General features: G+C 35.9%; 1 protein-coding gene and 1 pseudogene across 6 annotated transcripts in view; both read right to left on the bottom strand.

The window, feature by feature from the left end:
• Positions 1 to 22,364, bottom strand: part of Dgkb (diacylglycerol kinase beta) — a 667,872-nt gene that overhangs the window by 480,323 nt on the left and 165,185 nt on the right. For 3 of the 6 annotated variants that reach the window (XM_029540832.1, XM_029540833.1, XM_021201517.2), the window contains exons 3-4: positions 11,053 to 11,129; positions 7,696 to 7,716 (exon numbers count right to left, since the gene is read on the bottom strand). In XM_029540832.1, coding sequence (XP_029396692.1) covers positions 7,696 to 7,716; positions 11,053 to 11,129 — 98 coding nt within the window. The remainder of the gene's footprint in view (positions 1 to 7,695; positions 7,717 to 11,052; positions 11,130 to 22,364) is intronic. The other 3 variants (XM_021201522.2, XM_021201521.2, XM_021201520.2) reach the window with 1 other exon arrangement.
• Positions 2,776 to 7,418, bottom strand: LOC110324599 (annotated as a pseudogene).

The following is a 22,364-nucleotide window of genomic DNA, read 5'->3' as shown; positions in this document are numbered from 1 at the left end:
ACTTGCTATGGTGGGAGAGTTTGGTTCTGATGATGCCAAGTAACCTTGGTTTCTGTTGCTTCTGTTCTTATGCTTGCCTCCTGCCATCTGATTATCTCAAGTGCTTGCTGCCCTCTATATATCTGATTGGAGCCTGTCCTTCCTACAATCCCAGTTGATTCAGGACTTCTCAGAGTCCAGATTTGTCTGTGATTCTTTGATTGTGGGCTCCTGTGAACCTGAGATTCTGGGTGTGTCTGAGTTCTTGGCAGTCAAGCTCATCTGAGACCCTCAAATAGTAGTGTGACCCAGTTCTTGTTATTCTGGGATCCTGTTATCCTAAGATCCTGGGCGTGTTACAGTGTGTGGAAGTGGTGTCTCCTTTTAGGACTGTGGAGCTGTCTGGTCTGTTTGAAACCAAGGTAAACCAGAACTGATCAAAAGGAACCTGAGCCTCTGGTCAGGAAAGGCTCTGATATCCTTGTTCCAGCTGTCACAGGCCTGTCACAATTTAATTGGAGTGGATGTTGTGTACCACTCTCCAATGATCCTAAGATCATGTGGGCAGTCCTCTAGGGACCTTGGTGGTGTTCGCAGACTCAGTGCCCTTGGTGACCCAGTGCTGGCGAAGGGATTTGTGCCCCTGTTCACGCTGGTTCTCTGCTTCCCTAGTGCTGTCTCAGGTCCTTTTCATGATTGGATTGGAGCAGATGTTGTATTCAACTGACCAGTGATCCTAAGATCGCTTGGGCAGTCCTCTAGGGACCTTGAGGGTGTCACATAGAGATCTTTCACTTACTTGGTTAGTGTTGCAGGAAAGAATTTTATATCGAGATGGATATTGTTTTGCTAATTCCATTCTTGGTTCACTTGTTTTTATAAGGAGGGCTACTGATTTTTTTGTCGTTGTTATACAAAGTCACTTTGCTAAAGATGTTTATCAGCTTCGTGAGTTCTCTTGTAGAATTTTTGGGTTGCTTATATATGCTATCATATCATCTGCAAATGGTATACCTTGACATCTTCCTTTCCTACTTATATCCCCTTGATTATCTTTTGCTGTTTTATAGCTCCAGTTAGAACTTCAAGTATTATATTGAACGGACAAGGAGAGAGTGAGCAGCCTTGTATTATTTCTAATTTTAGGGAGATTGCTTTAAATTTCTCTCCATTTAATTTAGTGTTGGGTATGAGCTTGTTATATATTGAATCTATTATGTTTAGGCATGCTCCTTGTATTTCTGAACTTTCCAAGACTTTCAACATGAAGTATTTGTATTTATCTCTTCTTTGAAATTATGATAAAATTCTGCACTAAAACCATAAATTTTGGTATGTTGTGCCTTTAGTTTTCACTGAATTCTAGAATGTTATAATTTTTTTCTTTCTTTAGTCTCTGACACAGTGATTGTTTAGTAGAGAGTTGTTGAGTTTCTATAACTTTGTAGGCTTTCTTATATGTCTGATGTTGTTGAAGTCCAGCTTTAATCCATATTGGCCTAATAAAATACAATTAGTTATTTCAATTTTCTTGTATCTGTTGTGTCTTTCTTTGTGACCAAATATATGATCAATTAGGGGGAAGGTTTCATTAATGTTGAGAATATTAATGATCAATGATTGTTAATTCCTGTCATTTTGTTGGTGGTGGTGGTAGTGGTAGTGATAGTGTTGGTGGTGGTTGGTGTGTATGTGTGTGTGTGTGTGTGTGTGTGTGTGTGTGTGTGTGTGTGTGTTTGCCTGCTCAAAACATGAGCCTAAACCTGGGCTTTGTGGTAGCATTTTCTTTCTTTATTGTATTTTATTGGTTATTTTATTTATTTACGTTTCAAATGTTATTCCCTTCCCATTTCAACCCCCTATCCCTTCCCCTCCCTGCTGCTTCTATGAGGGTACTCCACTACCCACCCATCTACTCCTGCCTCATTGCCCTAGAATTCCCCTATGTTGGGTCATCAAGCCTCCACAGGGCCAGATAAGGTAATCCTCTATCACATATGCAGCTGGAGCCATGGGTTCCTCCATGCGTATTCTTTGGCTGGTGGTTTAGTCCCTGAGAGCTCTGGGGGGTCTAGTTGGTTGATATTGTTGGTCTTCCTGTGGGGTTACTAATCCCCTCAGATTTTTCAGTCCTTCCCCTAACTTCTGCATTGGAGTCCTTGAGCTTAGTCGAATGTATGGCTGCACCCATCGCATCTGTATTGGTTAGCCTCTGGCAGAGACTCTCATTGACAGCTATACCAGGCTCCTGTCAGCAAGTGCTTCTTGGCATAGACAATAGCATCTGAGTTTGGTGTTGCAGATGGGATGGATCCCTAGGTGGGGGAGTCTCTGGATGGCCTTTCCTTTAGTCTCTGTTTCACTCTTTGTCCTTATATTTCCTTTTGATAGGAACAATTCTAAATTAATATTTTTGAGATGGGTGGGTGGCCCCATCACTCAACCTGGGGCAATGCCTAACCTCTGGATGTGGTCTCTACAGGATCTCTCTCCCTTTTGTTGTGTATTTCAGCTAATGTCATCCCTGTTGGGTCCTGAGAACCTCTTGGGTCACTGGCATCTAGGACTTTCTAGTGACTACCCCCAGTTCTCCAACCCCCACTGCTACACACGTCCTTCAAAGCATTCTGTTTCTATTGTAATGGCACCAGTGACCAACTGCTGTTATAGATTCTGTATGGCTGATGGGTTGTATTGTGGGATTTTCTGTAATTTTGAGGCTTCTTGTTTAGTTTCACAAGCCTTTCCAAAAACCTTTCTCCCCTGGGCTAAGGCTCCATCAAGTGTGGCCTGTAATTAGCTGTGGGTTATAAAAATGACCTTCTTTTCTTTGATCTCTGCCCCATTTTCATTACCTTCTATCTCTTCTTCACCACTGAACTAGTTGTGCGCACACTTGGGGCCAGTACTGGATTTTTGGAACATGAACATATGTGGCAATGGCCATGGCTCATCCATATGTCACTGTCCTTGCCTTCCTGGTTGTCATGTAAGTAATACTTCTTGCTTTTGGGTGTGTACTCTGGATCACATTCCTTTTCTCTGTTTCTTTTCTTGAAAATCGTTGCTGCTGTTGTTGTTGTTGTTGTTACCAGAATATTTTCCTCTGCCACAAACTCTCCCTCTTGCTTGAATTTTAAATGTTCCCTGAGCTCTGCTGCCTCTTTCTTTTGGACCCAGGGAGTCACAAATTATTTGGTGCCCATTCTGGATTTATCAAAACCAGCGTTGCTCTCCTTCCCCTCCTCTGCTTCCTTGGTGGACTACTTTACTTTGTAGGAGTAAGACAACTGGGAAGATGAAGAGGAGAACCTACCTAGATTGGTCTCTTTACACTGTAGTGCTTGTTCTGCTTCTTGGACCCTTTCTGTGTTTTCTCTGTTGACCTTTTTCTTGAGTGGCTAGAGTCTGGGAAATCAACTGATATTCTTGATGTACCTTGCTTAAGATCTCTCTCCTTATGTTTTTGTTTGTTGTTGTTGTTTGTTTGTTTTTATGACATTTAATATGAAGGGGAAGGTCAACAGGATCATCTTTGTATTTTCCCTCAACCTTGTAGACCTTTCAGCTTCTTATGAGTCAAACCATGTTTTCTGAAGGTACTGGGAGAAATGTCTATCTCCCTGTGTATCTCTGGTATTTTCTTATTTTTAGATGTTTTTGTTCATTTCCTCTCTTTAGGCAATTAATAAAGCATTCACACAATGACATTCAAGAGGATCCAAAGTGATGCTCTTTAACATGATGTATAATCACCACTGTGTGCTATGCAAGCAATTCTGAGGGGCTACGTTGTGACTGAGCTGACTGTATGCAATGGCAAATGCAAGTCAGTCCCTGCTCCTTTTTATTACTGTGGTCCAGATGTTGACAAAGCTTTCCTTCCTGAGCCAACAAGCCACTGAATCATGCAAGTTCCTCATTGAAGGAGTCCATCTGGACATTGACTTGGCCCTGCTGAGTAATGGAAAAGTAGAACTTCCATGAGGAGAAGTTTCCTTTGTTTCCCATTTTACCATGGCTCTCAGAGGTGTTTCTTGAGGGAGGTGTTTCTTGAGGGAGGTGTTCCTTAAGGGAGATGATGAAATTTTCTCCTGAACCATGTTGCATGCAGTCAGCTAGAAATTCTTTTCTGGCACAAAGTCAGTCCCTGTGCCCACTTTTGTTCTGCTTATTAGTGACATGGTCCCCCTTTCCAGATCCCTGTGTAAAATGCTCCTTCTCCAGCTTCTTGGCTTTCCTTTGCTTTTCCTTTCTTGTATGCACCAGGCTGTTGAACTTGCCTGGCATTTCTTCTTCATAGTTTTTGCTTGCACTGGCTCCGAGGCTATGATCTTAGACATAAATACGGGCTCATCATCAAACTCGAGTTCCTTCCTTGCCTTACTTGCTCATCCATGTCTTCCTTGTAGAAATCAGACGTATTTTTGTCAAAGTCATCATGGACATTATATTTTTTTAGGTGACTGGCTGCCTCAGAAAGACTAGACTTCTCTGTGTCTGTCTTGGGATAAATGGATCAGATTTCATTTTTACATTGGCATCAGAGAAACTCCCTTTCTCTTTCAGCTTCTTTCCATCATCATTTGTTTGTTTCTGTTCCTTAACCTTCCCATTCTCTGTCTTCTGTTCTTGCAGATACCTTGTTGTATAACCTGCTTGTAGCGGCTATTCCTGGTTGTCAAATTGACTATATCTGGAATGAACTATAACCCAGAATAGGGAGGCTCACCTGTGATCCTGATCTTGAGTCTGGGAGATACAAGCTTCTGACCTAGAACTAGTCATGGAGATCTTGAGTCATAGTGGCTATGAATCCCAGGAGACTAAGGCAAGGAGAACTCTGAGTTCAAGGTCATCTGGGACAAAAAAAAAGTCCAAGATCCAGGCATGGTGGCACACACCTTCTGGTCTGCACCTTTTGCTGGAGACCTATATAAGGACATTGGAAGAAGGAAGATTCTCTCTCTTCTTTGCCTTCTGCCTTGTTGGACTGACCAACTGCTAGATTCTTTTTCTTTCTTTCACAGCTGCTGCTGACCACTGTTAGGGCGTTGGACTACAGACTGTAAGACATCAACAAATTCCCTTAAAATATAGAGGCTACCCATAACTTCTGACTCTAGAGAACTCTGAATAATACACTGATCCTCTTGAAGCAACACTCTCAGCTTAATGATACTGATCCTATGCAGAGACAGTAGCTGTTGTTCTCTTACGCACAGAACTCTTTTGGATGGACTCAAGGACCTGGATCCATGACTGAACTGAACTTGGTGTGTTCCAGACTGATATCCAGCATGACCTGACTTATATGAGTGCATCTGCAATGAGTTAGAAAGTGGAGGAATACTTTTGCCACAAGGCTAGGTAAACATGTTTCTAGGCACTAAAGGAACAACTATGCTGAATCACATAAGGAGTTACTTCTTTTTCAGATATTTTAGAGTTTAACATTTCTCAACATAATCCCCTTAAAATATTTAAATTTTAGGTAAACAAACAAAGCCAGGGATATTGTCCTTGAAAGTGGTGCACATGGGTAATTTGAACCCAAATATGTCTCTAAAATAATCTCACATTTCTGTCTTATACTTTCCTTACCTTTAATAGAAAAGGCTGAGCTGGGGAATAATTATAATTTATTTTACAGGAGTGTTAATTTTTGGTTAATCATATCATGATCAATGTTCTTACCAAAGGGATTTAACATATACTTGAGTTGTCAATATTACATATTGTAGGTTCTGTGTTTACAGGTTACAGAAAGTCATAGAATCTTACTTGAATGGATGTAGCAAGTCTAGATTTTATCAGAAACTACAGAACAGAGAACCACAGTTGAGTCAAGGTATAGGACCTGTAAAAGCATACCTGAACCTTAAACCAAGTATCACTACTGAGAGAAAATACATAGAGAAATCCCGACCCTAGTCAAGAAAAATGTTGTTCTTGTCTAGGAATAAAAACATCTTATCACATCTTTTAGTACCTGCCCTCCATGTGGTACTCCTAAACTTCTTGTGCTTTTTCTGTTCTACAACTGATCAGTTAAAAAGTATGTTAGTATACAGAACGGAACATAGAAACATTCTGCTTATTGAAGAAAAATTGAGATATAATTTTGAGATCAACTTTTAAATAGACACAAGTGGTGATGCAGGTGGTATGAAAAGATGTGTTTGTTGAGTGAAGATGCTGAGCAATGCCATTTAGTGATGATAAGCTGAGCATGCTGGAAAAGAAGACAACTACTTATTCTGTGCAACTGCCTTGAAAACATCATTAAGTCTCCTGAAACCTGCATTTGAGGACATAATATTTCTACAAAAATTGAGGGACAAAGTGAGGAAAGGTTATGCTTTGCAATGGAAAATGGAAATATTACTATAGTCAGTGAATACCATCTCAGTAGAACCTCATCTTAGGAAAAATATTATATATATATATATATATATATATATATATATATATATATATATATTTGTTTGTTTGAATAAGAATGTCTCTGATAGGCTACTAGATTTGAATATTGGTCCCCAGTTGGTGGGACCATTTGGGAGAGAGTGAGAGATGTGGCCTTGTTGGAGGAAGTGTGACACTGAAGGTGAGATTTGACCTCTGATCTCCAGGGTCTCTCCGCTCCTTCTGCCTTGTAATCATGAGCTCTCAAGATATAAGTTTTCAGTTGGTGCTTGAGCACCATGCCTTCGTGCCCATTGCTAGGGTCCACATGATGGTCACACTGTTTGTCACTGCACTGGAAATGTAAGTAAGCATATATTTCCATATATAGAAAGAGCATGTATATATGTATGCATGGCAATGAGTTTGTGTTTATAAAGGAAGTCAGAATTGCATGTCAGCTGTCTTTATCTATTGGTCTCCATTCTTTTCTTATTGAAGCTGGGGTTGACTGACTGTTTAGACTGTCTGGCAAACAAGCTTCTGGGGTCGTTCTCTCTCTAACTTCCAGAATTGGAATTATTATACAACACTTCCATACCAGCCTTTTTATGTGGGTGCTAAGTGCCAAAAATCAGGTTCTTATAATTACAAAATAAACATATTTCCCACTGAGGCTTCTTTTCTGGTCCAAAAATATTCTTGAACTGATAAAAACATGACTATTTTATATCTAATTTGTTGAAAATATTTATTTCCATCACCCAGTAATATACATTGATGCTATATCTTTCACTGAACTTTTAGAAGAGCTGTGTTCACAGAACAGATTTTTGTCAACAGAGATTGCTTACCCTTCTCTGAAGAATGAACTATCAGCAGCCTTTTATCTCTGTTTCCTTCACAGAGTTAACATAGAATTGTAAACAAAATAAAATTAAAATATCCTTACTTTTTTTTTTTATTCAATTTTCAAATAATACACTGTGAACTGATTATCAGTTCTCTTAAATAAACTTACCTGAAACTGACATGTTTGGTAAAATAAAAAAAAAAAATCAAACTACAGATTCTCTAACCTAAAAGTCCACATATTGGACATTTTTCATGTGGTTACTACATCAGATCTCTACTAGTGATATTAATTGGGGATTTTTCTGTTTTTCTGTTATAATCTTATGAACTGTAGGTAATCTATTATTCTATGTAAGCCTAGTAAGCCTAATTAATATAAGTATAGTTAGTGGTATAAGTGAATAACTCATAGTTCAAATCAGAAGGTAGATTTCAATAGAAAAGAAAATGTCTTACTTGGTTAAGAATATCTTGTTTCTGTGCATGCAAGGAAAGAAAGAATACATGTGTTAATGTAAAAGAATTTATACCCATATATCTCATTTTGCTGATATTTTAGCTAAAATTTAAAGAATATAGATTGATTTTTACAATGTGCCCTGTGTAGCTGGGGTCTCAAAGTGCTGATGCAATACAACAGCATATACATACACTGGAGAACTGTCAGGAAAGGAAGTCATGAGCCCAACCCTAGAAACACTGAAGGAGCATCTAGAACAGGGAGGCGGCAAGCAACAATCCATGCTTTAACAAGAACTGAGTCTGATGTAAACCAAAGATTGAGAAGAAATGACTCCATGATTCCTTGAGTACACACCAATAGTTTCTATTGGTTTGAATCAAATATAAGGATTAAAAGCAAATACAATTACAACATTCATGAGGTGGTAATAAAATGTATATATATGAAAGTATATTAGAGTCCATTTATTCCTCTCTTACATTTTTCCTTTTATTAGGGAAAGATACCAAATAGTCCAAAGCTGAAACATTTTGGCATCAAATTTAATATCCAAGACAAAACTAAACAAACAAAAAAGAAAACCATGCAAAAACAGGCTGGATTTTCTCATATACCAAAGTTTACTACCTTTATGAGATTCATCATTTTATTCTGGTGAATATAAATTTATTTTAAAACATTACTTTTGTTAATGTAGGAACATCAGACGTTTTAAAATTTTAATTTTTAAAGAAAATTTAAAACTATTATTTAGATTTTCCACACAATATTTTTCTAGAAAGTGCTGTTAAATGGCTTTTAAATACAAAATTGAAAATAACTGATTCTGTTTAGATCTTCTGTCTAATAATTCTTTATTATGTAAACAGTTCTAAATAGAGCATAACTTTTTGATAAAAGTTTCCTAGTGTAGTGGAAGTGGAATGCCAGGGCCAGGCAGCAGGAGTGAGTGTTGTTGGGGAGCAGGGGGAGCAGGGAAGAGGATGAGGGGCTCGGGGGAGAAACTAGGAATGGGGTTAACACTTGAAATGTAAATAAAGAAAATATCCAATAAGAAAAGTTACCCATACAATATTTTATATTGTTTTAATCAACATCAAGTAAAACAATGCATTGCACAAGGGACATGTGCTTCTCTTTCAATTTACAAAAACATTTCAGAAGTAATAACAATTATTTTAAAGAAGGAAATCAATCATAATTTCTAAAATTAGGCTTGGTTAAAATCTCCTTAATTTTTTAACACAAATTTTTACTTATATATAATTGTGCAAGCAACATTGGAGCAATATGACCAGTTAGGATAGAATAACAGCTTCTTGTGTGATTTGATTATAACAAATTTTTTCATAGAATTTGTTTAATTTTTAATTAACCAGATGCATTCTCTACAAAAAAATAATTTTGGGGTGTTTAATTATCTACCTGAGATATTTCTAGGCGTTTTTGAGATGCTTTTATAAAATGCAAAATTACTCAAGAGTCATATTAGTTCATTTTTGAATTAAAGAAAATTTTTTATTAATATTTAGTTTAAATAGCAGTTTCAATCTCTTTACTCTTGGAGTTCCTCTAGGGTCATAATAATATCAACTTTTCCATTTTTTCAACTAGAATTATGTTAATGCTTTCAATAAATTTTATTATTCATGGAGAGTTAGCAAATTTCCAAAGAGTTTACCCTATATTGTATTTATGAATATATCTGCTAATTTCTGTACATAATCCTATGGTGATTTATAATCATCATGAAACAAATCATGTTATAAAGACAGTCTTGGTGTTCTTTATAGAAAGAAGGACTACACTGCAAAAAATATCGCTATACACAAATTCTAAGTGAGCTGACGAGTAGCTGCTATGTTTAGAAAGGACAAGTATTTTAAGTTTATATGTAAAGATGTGTATTTTCAAGTATCACTGGGGCAATGAGTACTAACAGCATTTGTAGTTTAGCAAGAATTTACTATTGTTGTCTTCTCTTCTTCCCCCAATATATTCTCTTGGACTTTGAGGTTTTCTGTTTTATAAACATCCACTAATTTTAACTCTTACTATGCAACATCTATAAGCACAAAATAGCAGAGGAACACATGGCATGTATCTGATTCTTCCCAGGCATCTGAGAGGGGAAATGCCATTAAAATGGCTGGTACATTCTCCATCACTAACAATCATTAAAGTCATATAGTAAAACATGGGTTACTTTTGAAATGTATAATTATGAGTAGAATTATGTAGAGAAAATAAACCATGAAATGAAAGCCGATGTGGTGGTGCGTGTCTTCCTTCTTCACACTTGGATAACTGTGGTAAGAGTTTGCAAGTTTGAGACCAGCCTGAGTTACAAAGTGAGGTCTTATCTTAAAAACATAACAAAACAAAACAAAAAACTGATGGGGAATACTGATGGGGATTATAAAACGGTGAAAATGTAGTCATTCCACAGAAGAAATATCTTGAAAGATGAGTAGAAATTGTATTATTATAAATACGCAGAAACAAAAAGCCATATTTCACTCTACCAACAAATCTGGATGACGTATTTAGACATATTGTGCAGAGAGTTGTTTGTTTTTATCCTCATATATTCAAATATCAGTTGATGAGGCTGCAAAGGAACTCACAGCAATTATGAGCAGATATTACATAACATCTCTCAGCTGATAATAAATGGAGAACTACCTAAAATATAATTTGGAAATGAACTCTGTAAAATATCAGATTAAAAAGGAATTGAAGGAGTAGACAAAGCATTTATAAACCCCCAAAATACACAATAAGAGGAGAATTTAATTGTCCTTTGGGTGGCTCATTAAGATACAATGTTTATACCCAACTCAAAAGGAGGTTTCTTTAATTTCCTGAAATTATTTCCTGAAATGGAGTTACTCCCTGTTCCTTACCCATGCCCATGTTAGATTAAAAGTTGCAGAGCATAGGGCTATGATTAAATGTATCATTCTTTTTTCTATCTATTCCTGTTTCCTAACTTCTAAGGGGGGAAACCCTTGAACAATATATTTTAATGATATACATTTTCTCAAGAATACACATTCTAAAAGAATTTTCATCAATAATGGTAGTATAAAATATATTGCATTTAGTGGCCTTCCAGAGTACCTATCTGTTATGAATGTTATTGTATGAAATGTACTAAATGGTTTATGGTATGTGAGATATATACATGTATATGTATATATACATGTATACATATACATATATATGCGGAAGTATATGTGTGTGCATTTATACAAACACACATATACATATTTTTCTAGAATTTTCCATAAAGAAAATTCATCTAGCAAGCACGTTATTAAACTGATAAAGAAAGAAAGAAGCTTTACCCCTTCAGGATTATACTTTGCAAGCACGCCATTACCATGGAATTCTTCAAGAACATCCTTTAATTTCTTTGTAGAATCTACAACAACAACAAAAGAGAAAGAGAGAACATCCTTTAATTTCTTTGTAGAATCTACAATAACAACAAGAGAGAAAGAGAAAAGGGAAAGAGAGAAAACACATAAACCATTTATAAAATCCTGATATGTTTATGTACTCCAGCTCAAAAAAAAATATATCATATAAATAATCACAAAGAGAAATCAAGTTTTAAATCAACACATAAAATGTCTTTTGAAGGGGGTCAGGAAGCTGAGAAGGAAACCCAAGTTCTTGCACAAATGAGATAAGCATTCTACCATTGCTGTATATCCCCAGCACACAAAGTCTACTCAGTTATAAAATATAATGGAAAAGTAGTGAAAACAACTATATGTATGTATGTATGTATGTATGTATGTATGTATACACGTATACACACACACACACACACACACACACACACACACACACACACGTTTGCCAAGTATATTTTTTCAGGATTCAGGTCACAGTCTCTCTATTATAACAGTTAGTGGAAAATAAATGAGATTTTTATGGGGATTGTTTTTTGCTTTATTTTGATAGCATTAAATCTAACTGAATACAATGAATGTAACTTCAAAAGACAGAGTATCATATTCCTTGCTACAGTACAGCCTGCTGTTCTCATATCCATATTGCTGTTTTAGGTTGAGTACAACATTCTTTAATAACCATGTAACTACACTCTGTCCACATTATAATTTTATCAGCAAATTTACTTTTGAATTTTTTCTGAGTTTCTATTAACCTAAACAATGATGCTTTGGACATTCAAACAGGTCAGTTTTTATGTGAACAAACACAACTATAGGGGCCTTTCATATTGAGGAGTGATAAGTATCACTGTACAAAAATAATTTCAGAAGCTGATAAATAATATATTAAAATTTTAACTAAACAATTCTCTCATAAGATTATATCCTCTGCTCAGATCATTTCAAATTAATTTTTCACTTTAGCTGGAAAAATATAATGGAAGACAATGAAAATCCATATAAATGTTCCATCTTGTTTATACAATAGTGAGTCAAAGACATCAAGAGCCATATAATAAGACCCTATATCTAAACACATAAATGAATATATATGAAAGAAGGAAAGAAAGAAGGAAAGAAAGAAAGAATTAGAATGAGTGCCTCCCTGCCACATAAGAAAAGCCTCATAAAGAAGTACCTAGCCAGGCAGTGGTTGCACACGCCCTTAATCCTAGCACTTGGAGGGCAGAGGCAGGTCAGTCTCTGAATTCGAAACCAGTCTGGTCTACAGAGTTCCAGAAAAGCCATGGATACACAGAGAAACCCTATCTCTAGACAGAAAAAATAAATTGTAAATACTGAACTTAAAATGTGGGAAATAGAAATTTTCAGTTATTATACTTTTTATGGAAAAGAAAATGAGCACTTTTTCCCTAGCACTTGAATATAATTCTTCCAAACTTTTCCTGAGGCTTGGTGATTATGAACAACAACAATAAATTTTTACCTAAAAAATACAAGACTGATCCTTCAATGAAGTTTCAACACGTTCTCTTGGTGACCACGAATGCATCATAGGGTATATACTTCCAACCTGATTTCACCTGAAATATACCATTTCTTTCCTTTATGTTGTACTTCATTTTAGCTTGTGTGTCTGAAGGTGGTATTCAGAGTGTACTGTGCACAACTTTCACTATTTCCACACTTTGCAGTACATTCTGCCACTGTCCCATCCTCTGATGTAAGAACATTTCACTGATAGGAACAGAAACAGTGGAATCTTTAAGTCCTCTTTCATCATCTCCCTTCTCTCCAGCTCCATCACAGATATCCAGCTTCCTCTGCTTATGGCTTTGCCCAGGCTTAAGCATGTTTGGGAAATGGCATCACATCATACACTGCTTTGTGCCTGTCTTCATTCTCTTAGCATAGTGTCTTCATGTTCTATCCACGTGTAGAACATTTCATTCCTTGCTATACCTGACTCCATTGATTTGGCTTGTATTTCATTTTGGATGATATGGAAAATATTGCAACCAAGAAACATGTAAGTTTTAGGGAAACTATATTTCAGTCATATTCATAATAGAATACATCAGTCCTGTGACCACACCATGTCTGAAAAGTTGAGGAACTGACACATGAATTTTCACATACCAGTACCATTTTATAATCATGCAGTAATAAGTAAAAGGTACAATTTCTTACCATCTGTTCAAGTCCAACCTTAGTTTTCTAATATCTTTTTTATAATCATCTGTACTTGGACAACCCTTTTGTTATGTATCTGTTTAGTCATGTGCTAACATGTAGTGAACATACTGTCATGTGATTAGTGTTCTTTTTCATCTGTGTGTATGTTTGTACATGTGGGCTTGCTTTTGTGTGGAGAGATGCACAAACAGACTAGTACATGTGTCACTCCTCAAGAGCTATTCACCGTGTTTTGTAAGACGAGTTCCTTCATTTGGCCTGAAGCTTGATAAGCAGACTAGTCCATCAGCATGACCAGAGATCCTCCTGTCTTTTCTTCCCTAGTACTGATACTACACTTTCCCACCACCCAGTATTGTACCTTTTGTTGTTGTTCATTACTTGATCTTAGTACAAAGGCTTAGGCTTAAACTCGGATTCTCATATGTGCAAGGTACATTCTATTCCAGCTGAGCCATCTCCTGAGACTTTGGTTATTTACATATTCATCAGAGGAATGAATATCCCTATTCAAGTTTTTTGAACCTTATAAGTGGTTTAATTGGATTTTTTTGATGTTAAAGTTCTTTGTAGTATGTACTTATTTGGTTGAAGTCTACAATCCTTCCAAAGTTTTCTTTTTCTTTTTGGCAAGTATTTTGCTAGCATTTTGGGTCTGTGATTAGAGTTGAATTGCTGTTTGGTCAGGCACGGCTCTATAAACTATTAGAAAAATTATTTGTTTTTCTTTTATCCACAGCTTTTGGGTTTTATTTTAATAAACTGAAAGTTATAAAATTAAATAAACACAACAATGAGAGTGCAGAGTGGTTCATGTTGGAGCAGGTCTTGCCTAGTATTTATGAGCTTAACTTTCAGTACCTAGAACCTTCTTAAAGACAAGCAGAGAAAGGGTTAATTTCCCTGGCCTTGGTCCTACCATAACAAAAGTCACACTGACTGTTTTCACATATATCTTGACAGAGACTTATACTACTACAGAGAATAGATTATACAGATTTATTCAAAGTTCTACCTTCACAAATGATACAGGGTTATTCTCAGTTGATAAATCCTCTTATAAAGACAGTTATAAAACCCACTATACATATTCTCTAATACACATACATGTACTGAAGAACTTATTATGAAATATACTCTTGTACATTGTTGCTTCTTTAATCATGGAGCACATAACACATTCAGCAATAATTTTAAAACATTGTTCAAAATACACATGTAAGATTTTACTAACTTGACACTGATTTTACATGATGCCTTTGATAATAGGGAGATAAATTCAAAAGCTGAAGTCTTAATCAATGTTATTTTTTTTCTGAAACTATCCTGACATATTACGTTCCCAGGCAATTTAAGAAAGGATTTCCAGACCCTTTTTTAATGTTAAAGTTCTACTATAAAATTCTTGGCATAAAAGATCACCTGTGACCCAATCTTGTCCTCACAGTCTACTTTTCAACCTAAATACTACATTTTTTATTTTCTTGTCTCTGAGCCTAGTTTCTCTAAGATTGAGACTTAACTTATTCAGAGAGCCTTCTACAGATGGGGACCTATTATGAAATATCACAAATCCTCTAGGCGGCTCAATCCTCAGACAAAAACCACTGAATGATCAATTTACATGTATATCTGTGCTCTCTGTTGCCATAAGCTGTATAATTTGCCTATTATAAATATCATATTATAAATATCGCATTGAGAGTCTATTTTATTTTAGCTGCTTTCCTAAATGTTTTAGCATGAGCTTTTACCATAAACACCTCTTTCTTACTGGTTATACCCACTCCAGCTTATGGTTTAAATAACAGCAAAGACACAAAACATTGGATTAAGAGAGAGAGAGAGAGAGAGAGAGAGAGAGAGAGAGAGAGAGAGAGAGAATGGACCCATGACCTGTCTTCATCAACCTCAAGGACAAGGCAGAGAGTAAGGAAGTAACAATGCAAAGGATTCTCAGACATACTGTAATTCATATTGCAGCTGATACCAGAGCCCCATGTCAAACATCAGAGTGACAGATTCAGGGTTCAGTGATGCTAAGAAATCTAAGCCAGCATCCAGCCAGGCAACAGCTATGAACTCGGAGAGCAATAACCAGGTAGTATGTACCTGAAATGGGATAGAGTTCAAGAGATCAGGAATATTGGCAAAGGGCAAGCAAACATCCAGATCCAAGAAGTTCTTTAATCTTTGGGATATGGGATCAGAATGAATACTCAACATAAAAGTAATCAGTCCCTTCGCAAGTGAAGAAGGGCCACAACTTGTGAGTGTAACATGTGCGAATAATACATGGAGTGCTATTGTTGGCTAAGGGAGAAGGGAACTTATAGAATGACAGTGGGCATCAATATTACCCTTGCATCTGCTTTAGTATAAGCATAGTTTCTTTGCCTTATTGTGTGCACTTGGTGAAGTCTAACCATGGATATTTCATGAGAGTTAAAGAAGTTATATTTTGGTAACAAATTTTAAATTATTGGTTACTTCAAAAGTATTCTAAATTTCACCTAATCTTTGAGGAGAGTAAATGATCTTTGCATTTCTCAGATACCAGCTTTAATAAATGAACTTTATAGTGTTTTTATAAAATAGCATAAGAGTCTTAAAAATTGCTACATAACAAATGAATCTCACATCCCTGTAACATCTTGGACTAGTGTGTGTGTGTGTGTGTGTGTGTGTGTGTGTGTGTGTGTGTGTGTGTGTGTGATTTTATTGCTTCTTCTTTAATGAAAACAAAGAGAAATACTTAGCACCCTGGTTGAATAATGGAGAAATGTAAAGATTTGGATTTAGATCTTATATTTGGAATTCTCAGTTTGTTATCTTGTGGATATTTCAAACATTCTGTTGCTTAGTTTTTGAACAATTAAAATCCAAAAGATGAAATCTTACAATACCATATCTAGAAGCATCTAATATCCAATAATTATATGTTGTTCCATCTTCAGTGTGAATTTGAAGACACTGACACCCTTTATCAATTTTATATTGCATTCAGACTTCAGTGTAAACTCATGCATACTGGCATTAGACACATACATATATGACTCAATCTTTCTTATCAATAATTATTCTATGTTCTTTACATTTAACACTCAGTATCTATCATCTGGTCATACATTTTAAAGCATACTATGACTCCAACACTTTTGTACTGTCGATGATGTTCTTGTACCTAGAATGTATTCTATTAGATAAAGTTAATATAAAATGTATACTAGAAAACCTAACACAGTATAAGCTTCCATGTATATGTATATGTACATATATGTACATGTGTATATATAATGGGAGATGTCCTAACTGGACATCACTTATCACCAAATGTAGCTTGTAGTACTAGGAATGGGTTACATTTAATTGAATTGTTCGTCAAAAGGATGCCATGGCAACCCTCAAACAACCCAGGCTGTTGCCAAGATTATAGGTTGCTTTCCACAAGCAGACAGTAAGATGTTATTGATGAAGACATTATCAAAACAACTCTTTAAACTTGGAGAAGTTGATCTGTTACATACACAGAGCCTTGATGGTACTTTGAGATACTCTGAACTCTACCAGAGGAGAGTGCACACGAGGTACAAGTCCTTTGATTTCCAATGGTGACCTGTCTACAAGATATACTAGTGCAATAGTGGCACAAAGCTTATGGGAGTAACCAATACCAGAGTGGATTAAAGGTCTACTCCATGAGATGGATCCCATACACAGAACTGCTCAGGTGATCAAAAACTTTGTACTAAATAGGACCTAAGAGTAAACCAAATATTATTGTATTGCTCAGTCAATGGTTTTCAATCTTCCTAATACTAGAAACCCTTTAATACAGTTTCTCATCTTGTGATGACTCCCAACTATAAAATTATTCTCATTGCTGCTTCACCACTGTAGTTTTGCTAGACAGTCATATCTCAGTTCCTAAGACCATAGAAAATGTGTTCTTTCTAATGGTGACAACCCACAGGTTGAGAACCACTGTGATAAACAAACATCCTAAAAAATGGCTAACAACTTCTGCTACACTCATAGATCAGTCTCATCTTCATAGGGTTATCTGAGCTCTGAGGAAAAGGATTTGATGGAGATATTTCTTTTAGAGCTATGTGTTCCAAGGTTTTTCTCTGTCTGCATAAGGTCTGGCTGTAGGCCTCTATATATATTTCTGTATGCTGCAAAAGAAAAAGCCTCTCTGATGGTGACTTAAGGCATCAGTCTATGAGTATAGCTGAATACCATTAAGACATTTTATTAATACTCTTCGTTTTTGTTTTTGACCTGTAGCATCTGATTTTATCCCAGTGTTCCCTTTTCTCTTTTGTTAGCCTGTGGAGTACCTTTGTGTGTCATTGACACAAGAACATAGAAATATTTTTTCATTGTAAGCACTAGCTTGACCTCTCCATGTTCAATGAGATGTCTAGATGTTGTCTTTATCAATGGGACCATGCTGTTATTATATGGAGAGCTACTTATTGACTGCAAATAGCATTGGCTGCAATGAACTTGGTTGAGTAAGTGTCCATGTGGTAGAATGGAGCATCCTCTGATATGTCCAAGAAAATTATAGCTGGATCTTGAGGTGGATAGATTCCCATCTTCTGAGGAATTGCCATATTGATTTATTTCTATACATGTTTACATTCCCAGTAGCAATCGAAAAATGCACATTATGCCAGCATGAACAGTCATTTGCATCATTGAACTTAGCAATGGGTAAAATGAGATCATAAAATGCTTTTGATTTGCATTCCTCTCCATTTATATGTTGAACATTATATTAAATGTTTCTCAGTCATTTGTGTTTTCTCTATCAAGAATTTTCTCTTTGGATGGGTATCCAATTTTTAAATCAAATTATTTAGCTTTTTGAAAGAAAGTATCTTCAGTTCTTTACATATTATGGATATAAGCCCTTTATCGGATGTTGAGTTGGCAAAAATCTTTTAGGTAGATATCTACTTTGCCAAAATGTTGGTGTACTTTGCTGTGTAGAAGCTTTTCAGTTTCATGAGAACATTTATTAATTTTTTATCTTAGTGTCTACACTATTGGTGTTCTGTTCAGGAAGTCTTTTCCTGTGCCACGAAGGTCAAGACTATTGCCTACTTTCCCTTTTATCAGATTCAGTGTGCTTGGCTTATCTTGTCATTGATTCACCTTGAATTGAGTTTGTACAGGTAGATAAATATAGTTCCATTTACATTCTACTGCACAGCACATCTAGAGATTGAAGAGCGCCATTTTTGAGGATACTATCTTTTCTCCAGTGTGTCTTTCTGGTTTCATTTAATAAAAATAATTTGTTCACCGTTGTTTGGATTCAGGATTTTTCAAGTTGAATGTCTATTTTTATGTTAATATCATGCTCTATAATATAATAATGATGATAATAATAATTCTTATCATTATTATTAACAACTGTAGGTTTTTAGTATAAGCTGGAATTAGGAGTGGTAAGATCTCCAGCTGTTCTTTTATTGTTCAGGATTTTGCACATATTTTAAGTTTTATGTTTATATTTGAAGTTGAAAACTGTTGCAAGGCTTATAAATAATTGTGTTGGAAAAATAATTGTGTTGGAATTTGAACAGGACTGCATTGAATCTGAAGATTGCCTTTGGAGGAATGATTATTTTAACTAATTTTTTCAATAAGAGATTTAGAATGTGTGCAAATGCATAGGCATTTTTTGTATGCAAGTATACCTATGGGGAGGGTAAACATGCATTTGTGTTTGTGTGTTTGTATGCGTATATATTTGTGGGGTCTTGAAGTTAAAACAGAATTTCTTCTTTCACTGCTTCCCTCCTTATATATTGAGCAAAATTATCTCACCAATTTGACTAGTCTATTTATCCACTCTTTTCCATAATTTCTCCAGGTTTCCCTTCTGCTCTGGTATTATAGGGGTCTTGCCACACCAACCTAGATTTTTAAGGGGTAGGAAATCTGATGTCTAGTCTTCCTGGTTGTGGTGCAAGCGTTTCAGCCACTGATTCATTTTTTTTCCCACCACAACAAGGAGTGAGTATATATATATTATATATAATTTTATATATATATATTATATATATATATATAAAATTATATATATATATATAATATATATAATATATATATATAAAATTATATATATATATATCATTAAACAACATACTATAAAATTATTAAAGAATAATTTCTGCAAAGCACTGTCTCATTATTCTTCACGAGAACACCAGATTTTAATTGTTCCAAAATAAATTATATATTTAAATGTGTATATCCTTAAATATATGTCACATATGTCAATATTCATAAGTTGAGTTGATTGTTGGTTAACATAGACTCTTACTTTATCTTTCTGCCTCTGCCTTAACAGATCATATGTGTGTGTGTATATGCATGTGTGATTGTGTGTGTCTGTATGTCTGTGTGTGTGTTAGACATGTGTAGGTGCATGGTAATAGTTTTACAAATTAGAGAAAAATCACAGTTGTCATTAGAAAGGAATGATATACTTGCATTATATCTACATAAGCTACTTCCATTAAATCTACTTAAAGTACAAAATGCATTAATCACTTTCATAAATAACATGTTGCTACTAGACTATTTTGGTCTTCTGATCCCTTCTCATCAAAGGAGCCTGCATCCTGGTTTCTATGTTTACTAAAATTGTGAATACAGACAAACAAGGGTAAAAATAACTACATTGTATTTATGCTTCTGCTAAGAGTAGTCTATGGTTTAGAACAGAATATATCGTGTCTTTATTATCATCTCTGCAGTCAGTCTTATAGAAAGTGACCTCTGCAGTTAGATTTTTCCATAGCCCAAATTTCAGGTTTTCGCCAACCTTTTCAGTATTATTAAAATTTTTATCTAGATGTTTTAAGCTTCTTTTATAAACCAAGAAAAAGAATGTAATATAAACTTCTCTAAAGTAATACTTAATATGCCAGTTTAAATTTTTTTGTTGTAGAAAATTAGCTTCTGTGGGCAATAGCATTAACTGCAGTCATTATAGGTGTTAAATCAACACATTGAGGGAAATAGAATTATGACTTACTGTTTTGAATCTCTAGATTATTAAAAAAAATAAGCCCACACTAGTTCAGAAGATGACAGTTTTGTTTTTTACAAAGTTCTTATGTGGGTTGAAAACACTTAGTGAGAAAGCAGACATTCTGGCAACAATGCTGCATTCTCTAACCACACTGCTAATAACATCCTGTTTTAGAACAATGCAAAATGCTACAGGATGAAGTTAGTTGCTGAATTTTCAGCTCTCTGTACATTTAGAAACAGAAATAATATTTGGTAAGATGTAGAAACCAGTCTTTGGATTCTGTTAAAAAACATAATTTGGTGCCAAGGAAATGTTTAGTTACTAGCAGGAGGACATGAGCTTTCAATACCAACATAAAATTTCAAACATCTCTAAACATTATATGTGTGTGTGTGTGTGTGTGTGTGTGTGTGTGTGTATGTGTTTGTGTGTGTGTTTGCATGTGTGTGTGTGTATGTGTGTGTATGCGTGTTTGTATGTGTGTGCGTACATGTATGTCATGGAATATGTGTGGTCATAAGACACCTTATTGGAGTTAGGTTTTGCTACCATGTGAGACCTAGTGATTAAATTTGGGTTTTCTGCTTTTGCAAGAGCTGACTTTACTCTCTGAGCCACACTTCTATATAAAGACAATTTTAGTACGTTGGCTTCTTTACAGAACAGAGAAATATAATAAGAATATTATTATGCTTTGTAGTAATCCCAGGCCTGGGATATGAGATTGCTTCACATTGCCCACGGCAGTCAACTGTGATTTGCCTCGTGATCTAGGAGCCACGATTTTGCCAGTGACAGATAGTTTCTCTGATTATGTGATGTTTTGATATGTTGACTTTTGAGAGGGTATATAAATGCTAGGGCGCCAAGTGGGGTTGTTGTTGGGTTTTTGGTTACGTTATTGTTGATGGTTGCAGTTTGTTGCACAGTTGTGCACAAAGAGGAAAGAAGAAGAGAACATTGGATATCACAAAGGCAAAGATAAAACATGCCCAAAGAACTTGATGTGTCGAGGCAACAGGAATAGTCTTAAGGATAATATTGCTCACCTTCCTAGCTATCCTTTTTCTCTCCTACCTTGTGTTAGGGAATTGAGAGAGAAGAAAAAGGCTGAAGGAGAGTGGAAGAAAGGAGAACCCCTAAAGTAGCAAAATGCCAACTACACAACTGGGCTCACACACATATTTTAAAGAACTTAAAATTTCAAAATATTTTCTCAAATCCTGAATATGTGAAGTATGCACAATACTGTAGAGAGAATCTTTTCTGTACTGTATGGAAGAATCGGCTGTCAATAAAAAGCTGATTGACCTATGAGCTGAGGTAGGAAATAGGAGGTGGAAATTCCAGTAGGGAGGGAGAAACCTGGGATAGATTCAGGCAGGGGAAAATATTTACCCTGAATGCTGAGGAGACAGACATTTGAAACTGAGAAGAGGTAACCAGCCAACCAGCCATGTGACACTCACAAAATAGAATAAATAGGCTAACAAAATTGTGAAATAATCAGGGAACCAACTCAACCTTATCATCTAGGCATTTATTCACATATAATTAAGTCTTAGAGTTGTTATTTCAGAACTGGGGCACAGGTGGAAAAGCCTGTGGTTACAAATGATGCCCAGCATTGGGCATATTCTAGGGTCTGAGAAAGCTCAGAAAGCTAAGCAAGAAAGCTGTAAAATTATCTGTAAGGTGAGAAATAACCATTTAACCAGAACTGGACACAATTTCCTAGCTGGGTGTGCACCTAAATCTCTTTGAGAGCAATTTGGAGTCCTGTGAGCAGTGGATAAAAAGTACAGAACCACAGGCTCAGGCATGCACTGTGGGTACACAGCTTCTGAGAGCAGGGAAAGATAGGTTTGGCAGCAAGCCAGCACCTGGGGTATAAGGCTTGGCTCTCATGGAAGGACAGAGTGGCTCCAGACCAACAACCAACTACCTTGGAACTATATCATAGGCTAGGGACCTTCTG

This window comes from Mus pahari, chromosome 7, assembly GCF_900095145.1.
Source record: "Mus pahari chromosome 7, PAHARI_EIJ_v1.1, whole genome shotgun sequence".
Lineage (NCBI taxonomy): Eukaryota > Metazoa > Chordata > Mammalia > Rodentia > Muridae > Mus > Mus pahari.
This window is presented reverse-complemented; position numbering and strand designations above follow the sequence as displayed.